General features: G+C 35.9%; 3 protein-coding genes and 1 non-coding gene across 8 annotated transcripts; 1 reads left to right on the forward strand and 3 right to left on the reverse strand.

Moving 5' to 3' along the window:
• Positions 1-1,249: 1,249 nt before the first annotated feature.
• Positions 1,250-4,761, reverse strand: LOC111009075 (uncharacterized). Of its 2 annotated transcripts, none has more exons than XM_022282012.2 (11): positions 4,611-4,761; positions 4,428-4,520; positions 4,182-4,246; positions 3,838-3,892; positions 3,463-3,549; positions 3,210-3,294; positions 3,033-3,128; positions 2,601-2,785; positions 2,420-2,508; positions 1,667-1,766; positions 1,250-1,578 (listed from the first exon to the last, which is right to left on the reverse strand). In XM_022282012.2, exons 1-11 carry the CDS (start codon positions 4,659-4,661, stop codon positions 1,525-1,527), a joined length of 960 nt encoding a protein of 319 aa, XP_022137704.1. In that variant the 5' UTR covers positions 4,662-4,761; the 3' UTR covers positions 1,250-1,524. The 2 variants fall into 2 exon arrangements, 1 of the variants encoding a protein (XP_022137704.1); XR_015789584.1 differs by having other exon boundaries at positions 1,537-1,578; positions 2,420-2,504.
• A 755-nt stretch (positions 4,762-5,516) lies between these two features.
• On the forward strand, positions 5,517-9,410 carry LOC111008853 (ERAD-associated E3 ubiquitin-protein ligase component HRD3A). The gene is made up of 6 exons (XM_022281695.2): positions 5,517-6,150; positions 6,376-6,864; positions 7,408-7,623; positions 8,047-8,370; positions 8,466-8,708; positions 8,858-9,410. The coding sequence occupies exons 1-6, from the start codon at positions 5,608-5,610 to the stop codon at positions 9,074-9,076; spliced, it is 2,034 nt and encodes a 677-aa protein (XP_022137387.1). The 5' UTR covers positions 5,517-5,607; the 3' UTR covers positions 9,077-9,410.
• An 88-nt stretch (positions 9,411-9,498) lies between these two features.
• Positions 9,499-17,681, reverse strand: LOC111008854 (protection of telomeres protein 1a). 4 transcript variants are annotated; one of them, XM_022281697.2, is made up of 10 exons: positions 17,443-17,681; positions 16,174-16,310; positions 15,155-15,344; positions 14,500-14,564; positions 14,212-14,282; positions 12,567-12,839; positions 12,389-12,465; positions 12,189-12,247; positions 10,757-10,909; positions 9,499-9,956 (listed from the first exon to the last, which is right to left on the reverse strand). In XM_022281697.2, the coding sequence occupies exons 1-10, from the start codon at positions 17,564-17,566 to the stop codon at positions 9,744-9,746; spliced, it is 1,362 nt and encodes a 453-aa protein (XP_022137389.1). In that variant the 5' UTR covers positions 17,567-17,681; the 3' UTR covers positions 9,499-9,743. The 4 variants fall into 4 exon arrangements, with proteins under 4 accessions (XP_022137389.1, XP_022137388.1, XP_022137392.1 ...); XM_022281696.2 differs by having other exon boundaries at positions 14,212-14,300; positions 17,443-17,680; XM_022281700.2 differs by lacking the exon at positions 17,443-17,681 and having other exon boundaries at positions 14,212-14,300; positions 15,155-15,385; positions 16,174-16,521.
• On the reverse strand, positions 17,142-17,238 carry LOC148212594 (small nucleolar RNA snoR113). Its single transcript, XR_015790018.1, has one exon. It is a non-coding gene; the product is annotated as a small nucleolar RNA snoR113 (small nucleolar RNA).
• Positions 17,682-18,833: the final 1,152 nt, after the last annotated feature.

Below are 18,833 nucleotides of genomic sequence, written 5' to 3' on the forward strand. Positions count from 1 at the left end.
GTAGCTAGCTGCTACTGAATAAACTAAACTCAACCCCAAAGAGAACTTCCAGAGAGCATGAAGAGTAAAACACGGACAAAAATAACGTTGGTCCAATCCGCAGCTTGGTCTCCAATCAACAAGGACACGGCAGAAAACAGGCAGTACGTCAAGTCAACATTCGCCAAGCGCCCAAATTTCTTGAACTTAATCGCTAATAAGAACATGCCCATTTCCAAAAATACACTTGGAGAAGAAATGAACAAGCTAAAAAATCAAAATTCTCAGCCTCTTGTAGGAGACGTTGAATCAAAGGGCAAGAAGCATACATGGGAGGAAATAGAATAGAAGACCGGTCCTGCTTTGGGCACGAGGAACGGCGCCGGTAAGTGGCAAGATTGGAGCTGAAGACGAAGTATCAAGATACCATCAGGCGAAACGGAAGAAGAAAGCGAAAAGAGGGTTTGAGGAGACAATGGGAGAGTACAATCTGTAGAGTAGAGTGTGCAGAGAAGGGATTTTCCGAGCAGAGGTGAAGAGGAGTCTGCAGCAGCAGCAGCAGGGTTTTTCTGCCATTCTGCCATTCTGCCATTGGTGTATTTTTATGGTAACTAAATAATGGCGTTTTTATTTTGTTTGCTTATAAAGGGAGGTCCGTTTCCAAGTTGAAAAGCCCACCGTATAGTATGACGAGGCCCATTTTTTTTCCTCTTTTTTTGGTTATTATGATTTTAACACGAATTTTAACTTTTTAATGTAAATTTTATTTCGAATAATTTAGCAAATGAAGTATCGTACTAAAATTTTGATCGATGAAAAATAATAAAAATGAAGGGATCAAAATAGTCATTTTTAAAAAAATATAGGGGTAAAATAAATGTTTCAATATTATAAAGACTAAAAATGAATAAAATTTGAAATTATAAGAATTAAAATAGACATTCAAGATACATCGACTAAAATAAACTAAACTAAAAAGAGTAATTAAACTATTCTTTTTTTCTTTTTGTGAATTGTCTCGAAATTTAGACAATTTTGAGGCTGGAGGTTGGTTTAGAGGATGTCACAGCTCCAAACATATAAAGTGAATGTGGAACTGAATGTCTAATGAAATAGTTGATAGAGTGAAATTATTTTTTTATTCGATAAAAATAGTCGATTCAAATTCAAGGCCAATAAATGAAGGTGGAGAAAAATACTCCAGAACATTCGTCCTCAAAACACAAGGAAATTAAATAAAATTCCTTTCATGCTTTTTGGAAAATATATATCTAGTAATCTCAACTTCATATAATGACATATTATAACTTCTGAATTCGAAAATCAAAATAACACTATTATACGGATAAATACAGAACTAGGTTTTGAACATGGTCTTTTTTCTTTACCCCCCATTAAGACCAAAATCAAACCCCTCTCCCCACCTCTCCAAAAAAAACTAACAAAACAGAAACCGAAACCGAAAAAGATGAAGGTACAATATGCCTTTCAAAGTCTGCATCATCCACAAGAAGGCATAAAATACAGGTGTAATGATGGTCTGAACTAATCATCTGACCGACTTCGAACAAGCTCAAGGGGTAGAGATTCAATTGCAAGCTGGAATTGAGAACAAGAGAACAAGTTAGATTAGTTAAACAAGAGAAAATCCAAAGAACCCGAGAGAGAGAGGGAGAGAGATGATCACCCATAGTCTTGGAGTTCTTGGATCAGTCTTGGAATGTAATTTTGATAGCGCTGACTGAAAGGTTATAACGATGTAAACTTTGAATTCAATTGAAAAGGGGCTGTCATAAACAATTAGGACACGTTATTAGCGGAATAAATGCCAAGTAAAAAATGAGAATGACAGAGAAGAAACAGATGGACACACAATTAACAGATAGACTGCACTTCAACAAGACCTGATACCACAGAGAGAACTTCAAAGGAACAACTTACCAAGGCTGCTTACGATCATTAACAAAATAAACTTATTTGATATACAGTATTAGAATTCATTACAATCATATGGTAAAATGAAAAGGCCGAATGGGTTTTATACATTTGGTTCCATGAGTGTTTTCTCACTTCTCATCACACAGTTAAGAATATAAAATGAAATTTATTGGGAAATATTGAAATGAATGACAACTGTTATTAGTATTCAAACGGTCATTCAATCCCTCCAATGTAATCACATTTGCTTTGTGCCCACTTGCCATCAAATAGGTTTATCAGTAACAACTCAATCTTGATTAGTAGACAAAAATAGTACATTGGCTATATTTAAATTTGCTAAAAGAATTAAGTAAACCAGGAACGTCAGAAGCCAAAATATAAAATTTTCATTTCTGGTTGAACTAACAGGAGATTAATACAAAGGACTTGTATTTGCACCTAAAACAGATAACTCTGACATTGAAAATGTAGTGCAGCAGTTATTATATTTGCAACTCACCCAGCAAAGACTGTTGGGCAGGTTAAAAGGCGGGGTGGTATGACATAAATAGGCAGAGTAATGTTGCGACAAACGTCTCCATCTGCTATCTAGGGATAAAATAAAAATAGCTCAGTAAGTTTATATGAAATTTTGTACAGGCAAAAACTAAAATACGCGGAGCAGATGAGATGGCACATACCTGGGTAGATTGGATCACAGAGGTTTCAGTTATGATTCTCTCTCCAAGAATAACTGATTCCACACGACACAAGTGAATGTCAATTGAATTAATGGGAACTGCAGATGCTTCAACAGTTAATTCACCAGTGATGGGATCTGAAAGAGAGCACAGAGTTGACATTTTCCCTGTCACTCGAAAACCACCTATTTAGAAGTACCTCTCATCAGCAAAAGGATAAGTACTGAAATAGAAAATAGAAAATAAAAAATAGAAAATAAAATTTAAAATAGAAAATAAAAAACTAAGCTATAGTTTGTTTCTTCTATCTACTACCGTAGTTGGCTTATGTTCAAATATTCCCACGTGAAAAAAAAAATTATCATATAATAAAATCACACCTGTATAAGATAAAAGAAACACATAATAGAAAAGGAACTATGATGAAAAGACCTGATTTTAGTTCAGGAAGTAGTGGATGCCTTTGTGTATCCTGGGTGATGTAAAAGATAACCATCTCAGAAGACAATGGCCGCTCGAGAAGATCAGCTAGTAACAAAACAAAAGAAAAAGATTATTTTCATATACTTGTGTTAAATATATAACAGTGAAGGGTCTAATAAATCGTACCTGTATCACTTTCAACTATAAACTCGATCGTGGCAGACAACGACTTGTGTAGGTATCCTCTACTTATATCTACAGTTACTAAATACTATCATACTATTCAGTAATTGAACAAATATCAGGTTTATGTTAAGATAAATCTCGTTTATTTTCGTGGTGGGGAGGTAAACTAGAGTGAAAATCAGAACACCAAATAGTCATTTACTCATAGTGTGAAGAAAGTAAAGGGGAAATTAGAAAGATTAACAACTTTCACCTGAATGTTTATGTTAGTTCCATGAAAAGTCTCGTAAAATCTTCCCAAGGTTTCACTTGGCTGTCTCAGAATTATGGAAAATGGAATCTGCATGATTTTGAGGGAATCAGTCCAGTGAACTATCTGAACGTGCAGGCAACAATAAGCAAGTAACTATATAACATTATAACTACACAAGATATCCGGCACACGCAGTATGAGCCATTTTAAGAGGCTGTTATCCAGGCTCAGGAAGATATGAACAATAAACAAAACATGCAATTGTGTAACAAAGAAAATAAGTATTGGACAAAATTTAAAAGAAAAATCTGAGTGAATAAACAATTATAACATTGATTCATATATAAACTCCATAGCTTTCAAAGGCTAATATACCTCAGTTGTACCTGAAGCAAGCTTCCCAGATGGTCTTACCTCAATGCTCTTATTCCTGTCATTATGAGGGGGGAAACAAAATTAACCGCTATATCTATTAGATAAATAAAAAGACAAAATGATACGCTAACCATATCCAATATAAATTTCAAGTTTAGTAGTCGTTACCACTAGTGAAAGCATTCAATTCCCTAACCGTATCTTATATGATTTCATGTTGTATTGCAACCAAGCGAGAGCAACTTCAGAAGTTGGAAATGAATTCAAATATCACATATAACTTTTACATGGTACGTCTGCAGAATACACAGTTGATTTAAAAATCGTAAAGAGTGCCAACTCACACTATCGGAGTAGGCTTGATGACACCGTAAACCGACTCAATAACTCCCGCAGACCCTCCGCGAATCTTTACAGCATAACATGCATCCAACGGGAGAAGAAATAGATAGAGTTATGATTACACGTAGAGCAATTACCCTCCGACACGAAACCAAAGGCGTTCAGTAGCTCAGAAAGCACTCGATTGAAAGACATGGTATGAGCATGTAACTCCTTTTCAAATAACAAAAGAAACCGCGAAATTAAACCTGAAGATTGACGGATCCATTGACGGCGAGGCGAATTCCACTATGGGAAATCGAAGAAGGAGAATTGACGATGATTTGGCCTTGAAGATGTTCCTGAACATTGCAACAGTAGGAGTAACGGATTTTGAGGAGCAGTAATGAGATTAGAGAGTGGAAACTGGAAAGTGGAAAGAGAAGACTTACAGAAGGCCGGTAGATACGATTGGTCCGAGAAAGCCTGAGCTCTACTGGCATTTCGACTGCAAAACCAAGACGGTCGAGACGAAACCAAAACGATGACAGAAGAAAAAAAAATATACATATATATATAAATAATTTGCAAGATGACCCCTCCACTTATGAATATAACGAATTTGCCAACGGCCCCTCCATTTAAAAATATAATGAATTTGTGAGATGATCCCTCCATTTAATCTTAAATTCATTCTTTCAAACAAAATTTAAAAAAAAAATCTTAAATTCATGACGTATAAATTATAAAAACAATATCTTTGTTTTTGTATAGGTGAAAATAAATAAATTTTTCTCTAAACTTTGGACCTAATATTTCAATTTATTTTGGTTAAATTTGTGAGTTTAGCAGTTTGATATTGAATATTGATTTCTTTAGATTCAATTGTACATGTGGGGTGGGGATTCAAACTCATAATCTTTTGTCCGAAATAGGTGCATTAACCACTTGAGCTATGTTCGATTTGATGCGTAAATTTAACTTAGCGACCAAGATATGTTGCTAATTATCTAGAGTTCGTAAATTATAAATACACGATTGAGCACCTTAAATGTCAAATAAATTTATTGTTAGTTTAGTGTTTTCAGTCAAACTTCACGTTAAAAGGTCAAACATAGTATTAAAGCGATGATATATATATATTTTAAATAAATGGAAAAATTGATGTGGTTTTTTTATTAATTTAGCATTTTAAATAGTGTATAAAATGCTTTTAATGAACAATTTTTGCAGTACATGGTTTCTATTGCACCTCTTGTACTCCATCAATATCCAAGATCAATGATGGTTACGTGGCGAATTATGATTGGCTCAATGATGGTATATGACGTGCAAGCGTTGGACGTCGTCGTTTTTGTTTGCATCAAATGGTGGTTCTGTCTCGCGAATTCTCCAGCTTCTTCTTCTTCTTCTTCTTCGAGTTCTCTGCGGAACCAAAGAGAGAATAGAATGCAACTACGAACTCGTAGGCTTCAGTTAATTTTCCTGTTCCTATGTTTATACTCTCTATTCATAAACGCTCGTCCTTTCCTCATCGTCATCTCCCAAGATGACCTCAAGGATGCTCCGCCAGCCGACGACTCGTCGGATTCTGCCAACTCCGACGCCGCCGAGTGGGACGAGTTTGGTGAACCCGAATCTCACAAGTCCGATGAGGAGCTCGACCCCGGTTCTTGGCGCCCCATTTTCGAACCGGATTCCCCCGCCTCCGGCCCCGACGCCCCCGATGATCTCTACTATTCTGCGTTAGCGAAAATGATGTCGGCGGCCACCTTGGGGGACCTCAGATCGATGGAGGATGCGGTGGCAGAGGTTGATCAACTTGCTACGGAGACTGGGGATCCGCACGCCCAATCGGTGCTAGGGTTATTGTATGGGATGGGGATAATGAAGGAGACGAATAAAGCTAAGGCCTTTATGTATCACTATTTCGCCGCTGAAGGGAACAAGCAATCTAAGATGGCAATTGCGTATATTTACTTCAGGCAAGAAGTAAGTGCGAGAACTTCAATTATTGAATTCCGTCTAATTACTCGACGAATTTTTGTTTTGTCTCTAGGCCTATATGGATATATTGGGTTTGAATCAACATTCAGAAAAAAATAAAAATAATTAAAAAAAAAAGTTTCTAATGAAAAGTTATTCTAAATATGTTAATGCATCCAATTCCTTTTGTTTATCGTTTTTTCCAATGGGGCAAACCTTGCTTGGTTGCAGATGTATGAGAAAGCAGTCAAGCTTTATGCTGAATTAGCAGAGGTAGCCATTAATAGTTTATTAGTTTCAAAGGATTCTCCAGTTATTGAACCTGTGAGAATCCATAATGGAGCCGAGGAAAACAAGGATGCCTTAAGGAAGTCTCGAGGAGAGGAGGACGAGGACTTCCAAATTTTGGAATATCAAGCGCAGAAAGGAAATGCTGGGGCTATGTATAGAATTGGGCTATTTTACTACTTCGGATTGAGAGGGTTGAGGCGTGATCATGCCAAAGCATTGTCGTGGTTTTCAAAGGCCGTGGAGAAAGGTGAACCAAGGTCTATGGAACTGCTTGGAGAGATATACGCAAGGGGTGCTGGAGTCGAGAGGAATTATACCAAGGCGCTTCAATGGCTAACTCTTGCATCCAAGCAGCCATCATTTTCTGCTTACAATGGTATGGGATATTTGTACGTCAAGGGTTATGGAGTGGAGAAAAACTTTACCAAGGTAAGATTACCATAATACTCTGTGGCAATTACTATTTAAACTTCGATTTTCTGTCTCCTTATGTAGCTGCAATTCTGTGACGGAGCTGTCTGTTTTTTTTTTCCTCCCCCCATTTTTCAGAGGACAGATAGATACCATTTACTTAACCCACCGAACTTCTGGCAATACAATTTTTCCTGCATAAATAAGTGAATTAGAGATGATTTGATTTAAATTTTTAATTGTGTATTAAATTCGTACTGGAAAGATGATCAATTTTTGAAGTATTTCATATTGTTTTTTTTAGTTCACTTGTGCCCACAGAAATCTGGTGGCTCATTTTCATGTTTTTTTTCTTCTATTATTTGGATATCAATGCATCTTTTGAATGGCTATCCTTTTCTTTGTATTTCATATGCTAAATGCTGATTTCTTAACTTAACACATGTAAATGTGGCACCTGAATTTTACTTCTCTTTTTTTTCCCCTCCAATTCACTCTGCCCACATCGCTTATAACACATCTTCATTGCATGTCCCCCAAATGCTACATCCTTTAATATAGGCCAAGGAGTACTTTGAGAAAGCTGCCAATAACGAGGAGTCTGGTGGTCACTATAATCTTGGAGTTATGTATCTTAAAGGAATTGGAGTAAAGCGAGATGTGAAGAAGGCATGTAATCATTTTATAGTGGCTGCTAATGCTGGACAACCAAAGGCATTCTACCAGCTGGCAAAGATGTTTCATACTGGTGTTGGGCTTAAGAGGAATATTGCTATGGTAAGTTCACTCAACTACGTTTCAAAGTCTATCCCGTTCTTTCTATAATCAGCAGATTGGTTTTGGGCTTTGATTTAACCCTTGAATGTTTAAAATGTTGGGTTGTTATAAGGCTTTTGAAACCAGCCTCCATTGGAGTGTGAAAGCTGTAACTTGACACTTTAGTGTTTTTACCCTCGTGGCATGATTTTTTTTTTTTTAATATGCATTATTGTCGATTTCTACTAATTCTTGGAAAGTTTCTCAACTGATTCATACACGTTGAACTTGAAAGCTTTACAAAATGTCTTGCTTCTATATTTCCTTATTTTACCTGGTTTATATTGGTCTTTCTGGAGGAAACATTCTAAAATTCTCTGGACTTATTACCAGGGATGATATAGGCCACGCATACTGCATATAATTGAAATCTCGTGGTTGCAGGCTAGTGCATTATACAAATTAGTTGCTGAACGGGGGCCTTGGAGTTCATTGTCTAGATGGGCATTGGAATCATATCTGAAAAGTGATATTGGCAAGGCATTCTTCTTGTATGCAAGAATGGCTGAGCTAGGATATGAGGTGGCACAAAGCAATGCAGCATGGATACTTGACAAATATGGAGAACAAAGCATGTGTATGGGGGAATCTGGCTTTTGCACAGATGCAGAAAGACATCAGAGAGCTCATTCTCTATGGTGGCAAGCATCTGAGCAGGGCAACGAACATGCCGCTTTGCTGATTGGGGATGCATATTACTATGGTCGGGTATGTTATGGGAGTGCGTGAACAACATATTTGTTAAATTTTATCTAAATCATATGTTTGAGGTTTTCATTTTTATACATTTCACTTCTACTCAGGGAACTGAGGTAGATTATGATCGTGCTGCAGAAGCATACATGCATGCCAAATCCCAACTAAATGCACAAGCCATGTTCAACCTTGGTTACATGCACGAACATGGCCTAGGCCTTCCGTTTGATCTCCACCTAGCCAAGCGTTACTACGATCAAGCTCTGGAACTCGACCCAGCTGCAAAATTACCAGTCAAGCTGGCCCTAGCAAGCCTGTGGTTAAGAAAGAATCGTGCCGACAGTTTTATGGTGGGTTTAATGAACTTCTCTTCTTAATGCTTTTGTCTTGCAAGAGTACCTTAGCTTCTAGGCACCAGTAGATTTTGAGATATTTCTTCCTGCTCTGCTTTATTGGATGATTTAAAAATCAAATGAGGGTGTTATGATGTTGTGAATAGGTCCATGTGATTGATTCGTTGCCAGAAGTCTATCCTAAAATCGACGCATGGGTGGAGAACGTACTCTTGGAGGAAGGAAATGCAACAATTCTGACCCTGTTTGTGTGCCTCCTTACTGTGCTATATCTTAGAGAGCGGCAACGGAGGCATGCAGCTGTTCGTGTTGCTGCTGAGGCTGCGCCACCCCATCCCAATGCCCACATCGCTGCACAAAATTAACCGACGCCCATGCCCATGCCCACATCCTGTACTTTTGATTGAATTCATCAATGCTCATTTTCTTCCTTTTCCCTCCTTAATGAGAGGTATGAGAACCTGTACAGGAACTATAACTCAACTGCGTGGAAAGAGCTTTTGCGTTCTAGGGATTTTTCACAACCCAGATTACAGGAGGAATTTCAAAACCTTGATCATAGAAAACGAGGATTTTTTTTCTTAGTGATTTATTTGTTACGTGACAGTTCCATTGTAGATTTGTACGAGGTAGCACTTTGTGTTATGCTGAAACTAATCAAATTTATTTGAATAGGAATCTTAAAGGACTTACTCATAACTAGCAGGCAATCTCGATTAATTGGCGCGAAACTTAATTTTCATCGTGTAATGATATCCAACTGTGATCCAATTCTGCAAGTGTCAACTGGGTGCAAATATTCGACGCCATGCAAAATTTACAACCTTTTTCTTTTCGGAAACAGAAAAATATTTACAGCTATGAAATATAAATATCTGAAATGCCAAAAAACAAGCTTATTTTCCCACAGTTTGACCACTTGGCATTCTTCCACTTTGTCTGCTGCTAATTCTAATAAATATCTGAAATGCCACAAAAGCAAGTTGTTTTTCCCAAAGTTTGATCAGTTAGGCCACTGTTCCACCTATTCTATTAATCTACTACCACTAGCCGAGTGCCAAACAGTCTGTACCGTCTACTTCCCCACAAATCTTGTTTATTGAGGTAATAAGATTTCAAGCAGCACTGCACCCAAGGAGGATTTCTTATGCTGGCCTCATTTTCCCCGCTTGCTGAAACTCCAAGTAATTTGTTTCGCTTCCTTGTTAGAGCGTCGACCGATGGATGGCCATCAAAGAATTTGCACTTCAGCGGATTATGACAACATGTGAACAAAACAATCAAAAGAGTGTCAATATGTACAACTACAGCCAATATTTAGGAATTGTTGTCATGAACTGAGGGAAAGAAATGCACATTTGTAGTATTGCAAGCAAAATCAAGGAAAAGGTTTATAAAGTGCATTATGTCACAAATATTATTTCCTTGATCCTTCGGCCAAAATAAAGGCCTGCTAATGAAATACAAGAAAAAGGTTAGTACAATTTTTCACAAGGACATGGGTTAATTTCTAACAACTCATGAACTCCAAATTAGTAACATCATATTATCAGTAGAGCGCACAAGTTCTAATTGATATAGTAGATCAAGCAGTCTTACAAACGACACATCTTGAAAGTGAAATGCATTACGAACTAGGATTTGAGGAAGCTTAATAGTTATGGTTTACTAATGTTTGCTATTATACTAATCTGCATTTAACTCTAATTGGTTGTCTGGTTGTCTGGACTTGACTATAGTAAATTTCATACAATCAGAGAATTCTTTTCCTGTGTTTCTCCATATAGAAGTTAGGTGCTACTTGCGAGCACACCTAATCTTCTATAGATTAAGTGACATTCCTCTGTTTGTCAGTAATATCATTAGTGAGGAATCAGATCATCCACAACTTCTTTTAAGTTCTCTGTGAACGGAAACTAATAAATCTCAAGTAAATATCATTAATAAGAAACCAGAACATCAATTTACTTTCCTCTAAGTTCTGTGTGAATGGAAAGTAACCAATCCCAGAATTGAGGTGGCGTAAATGGTAAAAAGACTCTTACTCCATCTTCCGCATACAATAAGGCATGAATTCTTGCAGTTGAATCTTCTAGGCTCAGCCTAACCCGGTAGGTCCCTTCAGGAGAGCAGAAGTCCTTGGCCTGTAATGGATATACAGCCACAACTCGAACTACACATTTAAATTTTGCAGTCACCTGTCGAGTGTGAACTTAATGATCAAGGAATAAAGTCAAGCAGTTTGCAAGGGGTACTACAATAAGCATAGCACAAAGCACCCAGCACGGGTGACTCTACTGCAGGCATCAAATGCATAACAGAAATCATTTTGAGAAAGGCAAATAAGGATTTTAAAATATTTGAAAATAGAACAAGTCTCCTCTCAAATACATCCATAATCAAGTTACAGAAGCGGCCATCTTCCAATCATACTGCCTAGGAACATAGATCATCGGAATATTTGAACCTTCGGATGAGATAGTGCAAAAAAAAAAAAAGAACAGTCATTTTGTAAACAACTAAAAGCATGGACATGCAACATAGACACGGTACCAACACAACACATCAATTTCTTAAAAGGTAGAATATGACATGTTAGGGACACGTTAGTTTTTCAAAATATGTGTATAATGTAAAACTTGACATAGTGTAACTGTTATACTTTAAAATGTAGATTTAGTTACATGAAAGACATACATATATATAGAAAAGAAGCTCCATGGTGCATTCGGTTATGCCTCTCTTCTTTGGGGCAACAAGATCCAAATCATTATTTTCTTAGTCAAAGAGGTGGGAAAGTAAGATCTGGTGCTATCTCTCTCCTCACATAGACAAGAGGGAAGTGTGCGAGCATGAGATTCCCTCTCTCAGACCAGGGTGACGGCCTTGAGGAAGACAATGTTGAAGAAAAAATGGAGGAAACAATTTGATGAGAAGTAGACAAAATCGTGGATAGCTGATGCAGTGAGGCCCCCCCTATTTCTTTAGGATTTAGTTATATTTTCTAAGTGGGCTTATTGGACTTCATTAATATAATAATTTTCTGTTCTTTACCTTACAACCGTGTCCACGTGTTCCCACATGTCATGGACATTTCTTCACATGTCAGAAAATAAAATAAAAATAAAAATAAAAATAAAAAACAATTGGTCACTCAAATTAGCATGCCAGACACATGTCAAGAGCTGTGTCGGTGCACAACACCAACAGTAAACCAAAAATGGTGCCGGTACTTTATACGTAAACAATTTACGACATCCATTAAAGTACATCACCCTTAATCAAAACAAGGAAGCACATGAAAATTTTGCCAAGCACTACTTACTTATATCGAAAATGCAAGGACAGGGACACTAGATATAAATACTTTCTGTTCAAATAGCTAACGGAACATCCTACAAATTTCAGAAAGTATATAAACCATTAAGAAAATAAAATTTTCCACACAACCAACAACCCAACAGAGAGATGCAATACCTTTGGATATGTTAAAACATCCATCAATGTGACAAACGGCTCATCATTGTAGTCCACCTCTGTAGAGTGAACAAGAAAATCAGCATATTGCAACTAGAAGAAATTCTAAGTGAAATTATGAGCATCATAAATAATTAACTCACAATCAACGCAAACAACGCATTAAAATGCAGTTTCATGAAAATATAGAAAGTTCAAACCTGTAATGGGTGAAGGCCAAGGAAAGCTCCAAAAAGAAATTCTACCCAACTTTGATGCTAAACGTTCCTCGTATGATCTAATAATTAAATGTCATAATGCATCAAAACCTTTAGATAAAAAAGTCAAGTATGTGTCTAACGTGCATTTTATCTAAAGATGAAATCATGGAAAGTTAACCTTTGGCGTGCCTGTATAGCATGATCCTCCTCTGGCATATATCGAAGCTTCGAAAATGCTGTCACCACAATTTGGAAGAATCCAACTTGCATTTCACATAGGACATTAATAAATTTCACCCATTTACCAGACTCAAGCACGCATAGACTCTGCTTCTCAGTCCCTTTGTCAAAAATTAACCTCAAGATAGAGCCAACTGAAGGTAACGTGCATAACTTATCTCTTGGCAACATTGGTCCCAATTGATGCGCATTGTCAATTTCATTTGCCAACCTGGTTCATGGCTAATTATTAACCAAGCCCACCTTAATACAACCTCAATAAAAGGTATGATAATAGATATTTAGCATTTGAATCTCCCAGTTTCTATTAAAAAAATAATAATTAAAGTTCATCAACTTAATGCCTGATGGTGCATTTAAGAAGTTTCAACTAATGGCATTTACATAAGTCACAAAAAGATTCTCCCTCCCACGAGAAAGAGAAAAGGAAAAAAAAAAAGTATAAATCTTTTATTGACCATGAAATCAAGGATGAAATATCATTCAAGAGTATCGTTGACCATCATAAATAAGATAGACCTTTTATCAAATATTCTTTGTCTAAGGAATTGGTGGAACAAGCAATGGTCGAGTTCAAGGTTGAAAGATCAGATTATTTGTCTTAATAAGTAAGATGAACCTTTATCAAGTTTTTTAATAAATAATTGCTTGTTCTCCTATGTGGCATAGTGTTGGTACTCTAGTTTTGTTTTTATTGGGAGTCGAAGATTTACTCCCCTATACCCAAGGGCACCCATGTCCACCCCAAGGCCTGGACTCGAGAAACATCAAGAATTTTTTGTATTAAGCTAACCAAAAGATTCGAACTTGAGACCTCTGACCAAGAGACTTCATGCCCTTACTAGTCAGGCTACCTTTTTAAGGCTAACTTTTTGTACTCTAATTGATAATAGAAACATGAAGAAAGTTGTCTCAAAGAAACATGGTAGAGAAACGCAGAGGAATGAGCAACAAAAATTGTGATCTACCACTTCCTCTTTCTTCATCAAGACGGAAGAAGGTAAGTTTAAATTTAGCCAACGTATTAATTATGTGATAGAATGTCCAAAATAGAAACCTGACTTTTTTTGGGGATGTTGCATCTCCAAATAAAATTAGCATTAACTTTTAGGAAGTGGCTCAGAAACACCCATAACATGATGAAGCAAAGAGACAGTTAAAGAGCCAGAGATGACGATACTCTAAGACTTACCCTACAGTATTAGGTTTGTGCTCTTTAATTAAAGAGATGAGGTGGAACTAATAATTCAACTTTCAACTCATTAAGGTTTCTTCAAAACCCTATAACTTTCAACTCATTAGGGTCTCTTCTAAACCCTAAGTGGAAGTTAGCACGAAACTCATCCTAAAAGTTTTCAACAATCTTCAATTTTAAGATCTGGCAGGAAATGAACTACACCAATCATAGAGGTAGCAAGCCCTTGTACCACTTTACTCTTGATATGCAATCGCTAACACACCTGTAACTTAAAACCACCAATTCATCATCACAGGAAATGAACTACACCAATCATAAATATTTGAATATCCAACTGTACATGTGATGCTTTTAACACTAAATAATTTCACTTTCTTGAACTCACTTTGTATCAATGCTAATTGGTTGAGCATCAGTTCCATCCCAGACAAAAGCAAGAGCCCCATCCTGAGCATCCTTACATATGTAGACAATCTATGTGTCACAGAGAGAGTTAGACCAACTGGGATAGAATAGGATGCATGGCATACCATTCTGAAACTTTAACATTCATTAGTTTTTTGCCTCTGATTTATTAAGGTAAATCATCTCATCAATGAAATTACTTCTTACCCAAAAGAAGGGATAAGGTAACTGATTTTCTTTATAAATATTTTTCAGAATAGATCCTCACCTTGCAGATCAAATTAACATGCTTGCTTTCCTTTATATCCCTCACAAATGAAAAGTTCGTTGATCCTACAAAACTCAGTGATAATCAAACGTATTTTAAGTCAAGGCATATAATCCTGCTAGATATTCGAGGGTCACATATGCAGGCAATATACATATACACACACATATACATCCATGCATTTGTTAGTCTATAAACAGAGGCACATTGTTAATTGACCCAAATTTGATTGCTGAAGACTTCTTTTAAAAATTAGACCAAATTTTGATATTTCCTAAGTTAATATTCTTCGTATTTTAGCTAAGAAAGCACTTAAAACAACTCCTTGGGAATATAGAAAGGTAAACCTTAAGACATTAGTCACCATGTAGAGAGCAATTGAAACGGCTATATTTTCCTCCATGTTTATTTTCCATTTAATAGGATCAAAATCTCCTGCACTGTGTACATGTTCAGCTACCTCTCCCACTCATCAAGGCAAAACATCAGAAGTGAAACTATTGCCAAGGGAGCCTATCAAACAAGGTATGCTTTGCCCCAGGAAACAAAAGTAAAAATTTGACGTTGTATGACAGGCCAAAAGTTCATAGTTTGTAATTAATCATGCAAATGAACTACACTGGTCGTTTATAAATTCAATACTTAATTGACAGACCTTCATCAAGTTCAAAACCAACAAGCCAATCTCTCAGACTCAAAATAAACTTCTTATCGAGATCTCTCGGTTGAAATTTTGGTGAAACATCATATGGTTGAAAGCTCGTTCCATATTGTCCTTCATATAAAGCAAATGAAGAAAACTTCTTGTTGAAGACAACATATATTTCCCCTTGATGAGTTTTCATCTGCAATTATCATTTGATTTCTGAGATAGGGCGTTGACCACCTATCATTTATATCCTTTAAGAATGGAAACAAAGCTAAAACATTGTCTATGAAAAAAGCTCAACTGCTCAAGTAGATAAGTAGGTTCAAATATTCATCCAATACCCCATCACATCCAGTGAATACTACAAGAGACTTGATATCAAGAAATTTTTAAAAACATATGTAAGTGCTACATAAGTGAAAATCAAATTAAGAAGAGCAAACCAAACATGTTTTGTCATGATGATGCCACATGAAGCTCAGAAAATACGGGAGCCAAGATTTCGGACAATAGGGATAGACAGGTGGAAAAGAAAATTACTTATAAATTAATGGCTTCACCAACCAGACAAACTAGTCAAGTCTATACCATTCATTCATTTTTTTCTTGAGCAGTAGAAACGATTATAATTGTCAGGAATAAAATGACAAAGGAGAATACAAGATTGAAGCCCAACATAAGGACTAGAAAAATGTATACTTCACAACAACAAAAATATTCATTCCAAAAATCAGGTCCTACAAAATAGTCAATAATCTTATATTGTTTGGTGTGAAATAAGCAGTACCATCATCCATTCACTTCAGTTTTCCATTTGTTTTTTCCTTCATTGCAAATTCACCAAATTGTTAGTACCAATTTTTACTCCCTCTCAGATTGAATAAAATAAAATGTGAGTGAAAATTTTGACACTTAAACAAAAGGATCTAATAAAACAAGATACTAAAGAAGAAAAGATAAACAAAATATATGAGGAAAAAGAACATTGAAATAAAATTTTCATAAGATTTAGAATTTTTGAATACCACAACACGAGAGAGTTGAATGATGTCTCCTGCTGAAGCAACATGGGGAAGCTTTTCCAAACTTTCAGCAAAAATATTTGCAGTAATTCCAGGTTTTGGCTGAGATTGATCGACAATTTTTACAGCACAAAAGTAATCTGCCAAAGAATTATAAGTGCTCTCAAAGTAGGCAGAACCTTACTGAAACAAATTGTAGCTCAAAACTAACAAAATTACTAGGCAGAGATAGGGGGAATGGTGAAAAGAGTAATTTATATGACCCAAGAATCATAAATAAATTTAATTGACCAAGTGACATGAAGTTCCATGAATTGATTGGTTGGACTTTCAAGTAGAAGAAAGATCCAGTGTTTAGACCAGGTCATCACACAAAATGTGGATAATTGAATCTTGACATATCTCGTGAGCTCCCACTCCCAGGAATGGATCAATCAAATCAAAATTTACTATCTGATAGAGACTCGTCATGGTAATCATATCGCTGCATCTATGGTAACTAATGGGATCCTTTGCATGTAGCGAACAACCAATAGTGTGCCCTTCCATTAGAAACCATCAAACAAAAAAACCCTTGATTATCTACTGGACAGAGAAAATATAGATCAAATATGTCCATATCCTGGTACATATGAAAAATACCAGCTGGAACAGTTTAACGTATCACTCAGTCCATATCTTCCAATCAACAGAGAGAGACAAAAAGCAAAAGATGAGGGGGGTGGGAAGCAGGAAGAAAAAACTTAGAGAGGAGTTTTTGTGTTAGATAAAATCAGACTAAGTAAAAGAAGCCTTCAAGAACGCACTCACTTGAGACTACTACGAAGGAATGTAAGAACACTACTACTTCCACTACAAACCATCAGCTATTCGGAAAAAAATTGGGAGAAAACTATGAATACTCGATGATCTTACATCTCAATAGAAAGAATGTAGCGCTCGAACTGTGTAGTGTTATACTATTATAAGAACTGGCTCAGCAAAAACACCTTACTGCAGACATATCGTCATTCTACTACCGACCAAACGGAAGCAGCCGTAAGTCCGGCCTTTTTTTCATCATTGCCAGTCAATTATTATACGTGAGAGGATGGAGATAGATAGATGACATCAAAATACTAGATGCTTGAGTATAACTAAAAAAACGACATGTTTCAGAGTTTGGAGTCCAATCGATTACAATTTCATGGGAGTGAGACACGCAGAGAACACAAAATCCATATGTATGCAGTTAAGCGAGCTGCAATGGCGGAGAAAGAGGAGGATCAGTACCAGTGCCCTTAGTTCGCCTGGGGAAGCCGAACTCGATGATAACGGCGATAAGGTTCACCTTCTGGTTTATGGAGGCAATGGCATCCCTAATCTCCATGAATTTATAATCGTCTCTGCTCTCCATTTCCTCAGTCCCCTGTGTCGACCGTGGGATTTCCTAAACCCTGTGACCGGTTTAGGGTTTTATCTTCGACTGTGATTTCTCTCTCTCTTAACTATTTTCCCGCTGTATTTTCCCGCCTATTTGTTTAGGAAATGTAACCCTAAGCGCCAAGCGGTAGTAGTTCTTTTTTTTTTTTTTCTTTTCTTCTAAATATATATGTTTTTACTTTTTAGTGGTTCGTTTGTGTGTTTTTTTAAATTTACTTTGTTTAAAAAATATTTAATTTTATAGTTTATATTCAAACATTTTCTAATTTAGTCCCATAGTTGACTAATAATAAATTTGCATAACTATTCAGTGAATCGACAAAAATATATGGGAGAAAAAAATCCTTAACAGGAAATGATCTCCGAAAGTGATACATTGTAGTGTGTCTAGTCCGTATGATAAAACTTAAAATTTTAACCATTTCTTTATAACATGTAGGGATAAAATATCCTTAAAATAATGAAACTTAAAATTTAATTTCTACCATTAATTTTTTTATAAAAATAAAAGATAGATTAGAAATTGTCCTCTCTTATCATTTTTCTTATCTCTAAATTCTTGTCCATTCACTTGATATTATGTAGTATAAGTTTATTATTGGATAATTTTAACATGCACAACAATGGAGATGATTAAATTGAATAATATTAAAATTAACATTACGGACTAAAATATGTATTTAGATTTTTCTTATACGGTACTAATTTCCGCATAACACTCTATATTTGCATTTTTTATTTTTTACAAAAATTATATTTACATTTCTTTAATGTTAATTACATATACTTATGAATAAGCATTATCTAATACCCTTCGTTAAAAGTATTAATTAGTACGCCCTAAAATGTTAGGAGACGTAATTAGTCAAATACTTACGTATAGTTATACATCATTTAATTATAGCATAGTCAATGCATGAAGGGACGACCTGCATTGTCGAGAATGAGTAAAGTAACATGTACTAAGTCAACAATAAACTAAAGGAACGCTCTTGACTACTCTAGACGACATTTAAATCTTAAACCCAGTATCTTTTATATATATATATATATATATATATATATATGCGTGTGTATTTTTTCTATTATTTTAAATACATGATCTTATTATATTTGTAACCACAGCCCGCATGGAGATAAATGCATATACTAATGAAATACAACTATAACATAAAAGGGTTCAATGTATATATATGCATGTGACCTTAGAATTAACATACACATATAAATTGTCGTGGCTG

Source organism: Momordica charantia (genome assembly GCF_013281855.1).
Source record: "Momordica charantia cultivar OHB3-1 chromosome 3 unlocalized genomic scaffold, Mcharantia_2.0 BLBB01000003.1, whole genome shotgun sequence".
Lineage (NCBI taxonomy): Eukaryota > Viridiplantae > Streptophyta > Magnoliopsida > Cucurbitales > Cucurbitaceae > Momordica > Momordica charantia.

Excerpts from the sequence above, each read along its gene's own strand:
- LOC111009075 (XM_022282012.2), bottom strand. The coding sequence starts at position 4,661 with ATGCCAGTAGAGCTCAGGCTTTCTCGGACCAATCGTATCTACCGGCCT. Across the intron at positions 3,893-4,181 it reads ATCAAGCCTACTCCGATAGT|GAATAAGAGCATTGAGGTAA; the intron begins GTGAGTTGGCAC and ends TCATAATGACAG. Across the intron at positions 1,579-1,666 it reads CAAGAACTCCAAGACTATGG|CTTGCAATTGAATCTCTACC; the intron begins GTGATCATCTCT and ends TCTCAATTCCAG.
- LOC111008853 (XM_022281695.2), top strand. The coding sequence starts at position 5,608 with ATGCAACTACGAACTCGTAGGCTTCAGTTAATTTTCCTGTTCCTATGT. Across the intron at positions 7,624-8,046 it reads TTAAGAGGAATATTGCTATG|GCTAGTGCATTATACAAATT; the intron begins GTAAGTTCACTC and ends TCGTGGTTGCAG. Across the intron at positions 8,371-8,465 it reads ATGCATATTACTATGGTCGG|GGAACTGAGGTAGATTATGA; the intron begins GTATGTTATGGG and ends ACTTCTACTCAG.
- LOC111008854 (XM_022281696.2), bottom strand. The coding sequence starts at position 17,566 with ATGGAGAGCAGAGACGATTATAAATTCATGGAGATTAGGGATGCCATT. Across the intron at positions 16,311-17,442 it reads CAGGCGAACTAAGGGCACTG|ATTACTTTTGTGCTGTAAAA; the intron begins GTACTGATCCTC and ends ATTCTTTGGCAG. Across the intron at positions 12,466-12,566 it reads GCTATACAGGCACGCCAAAG|ATCATACGAGGAACGTTTAG; the intron begins GTTAACTTTCCA and ends TTTAATTATTAG.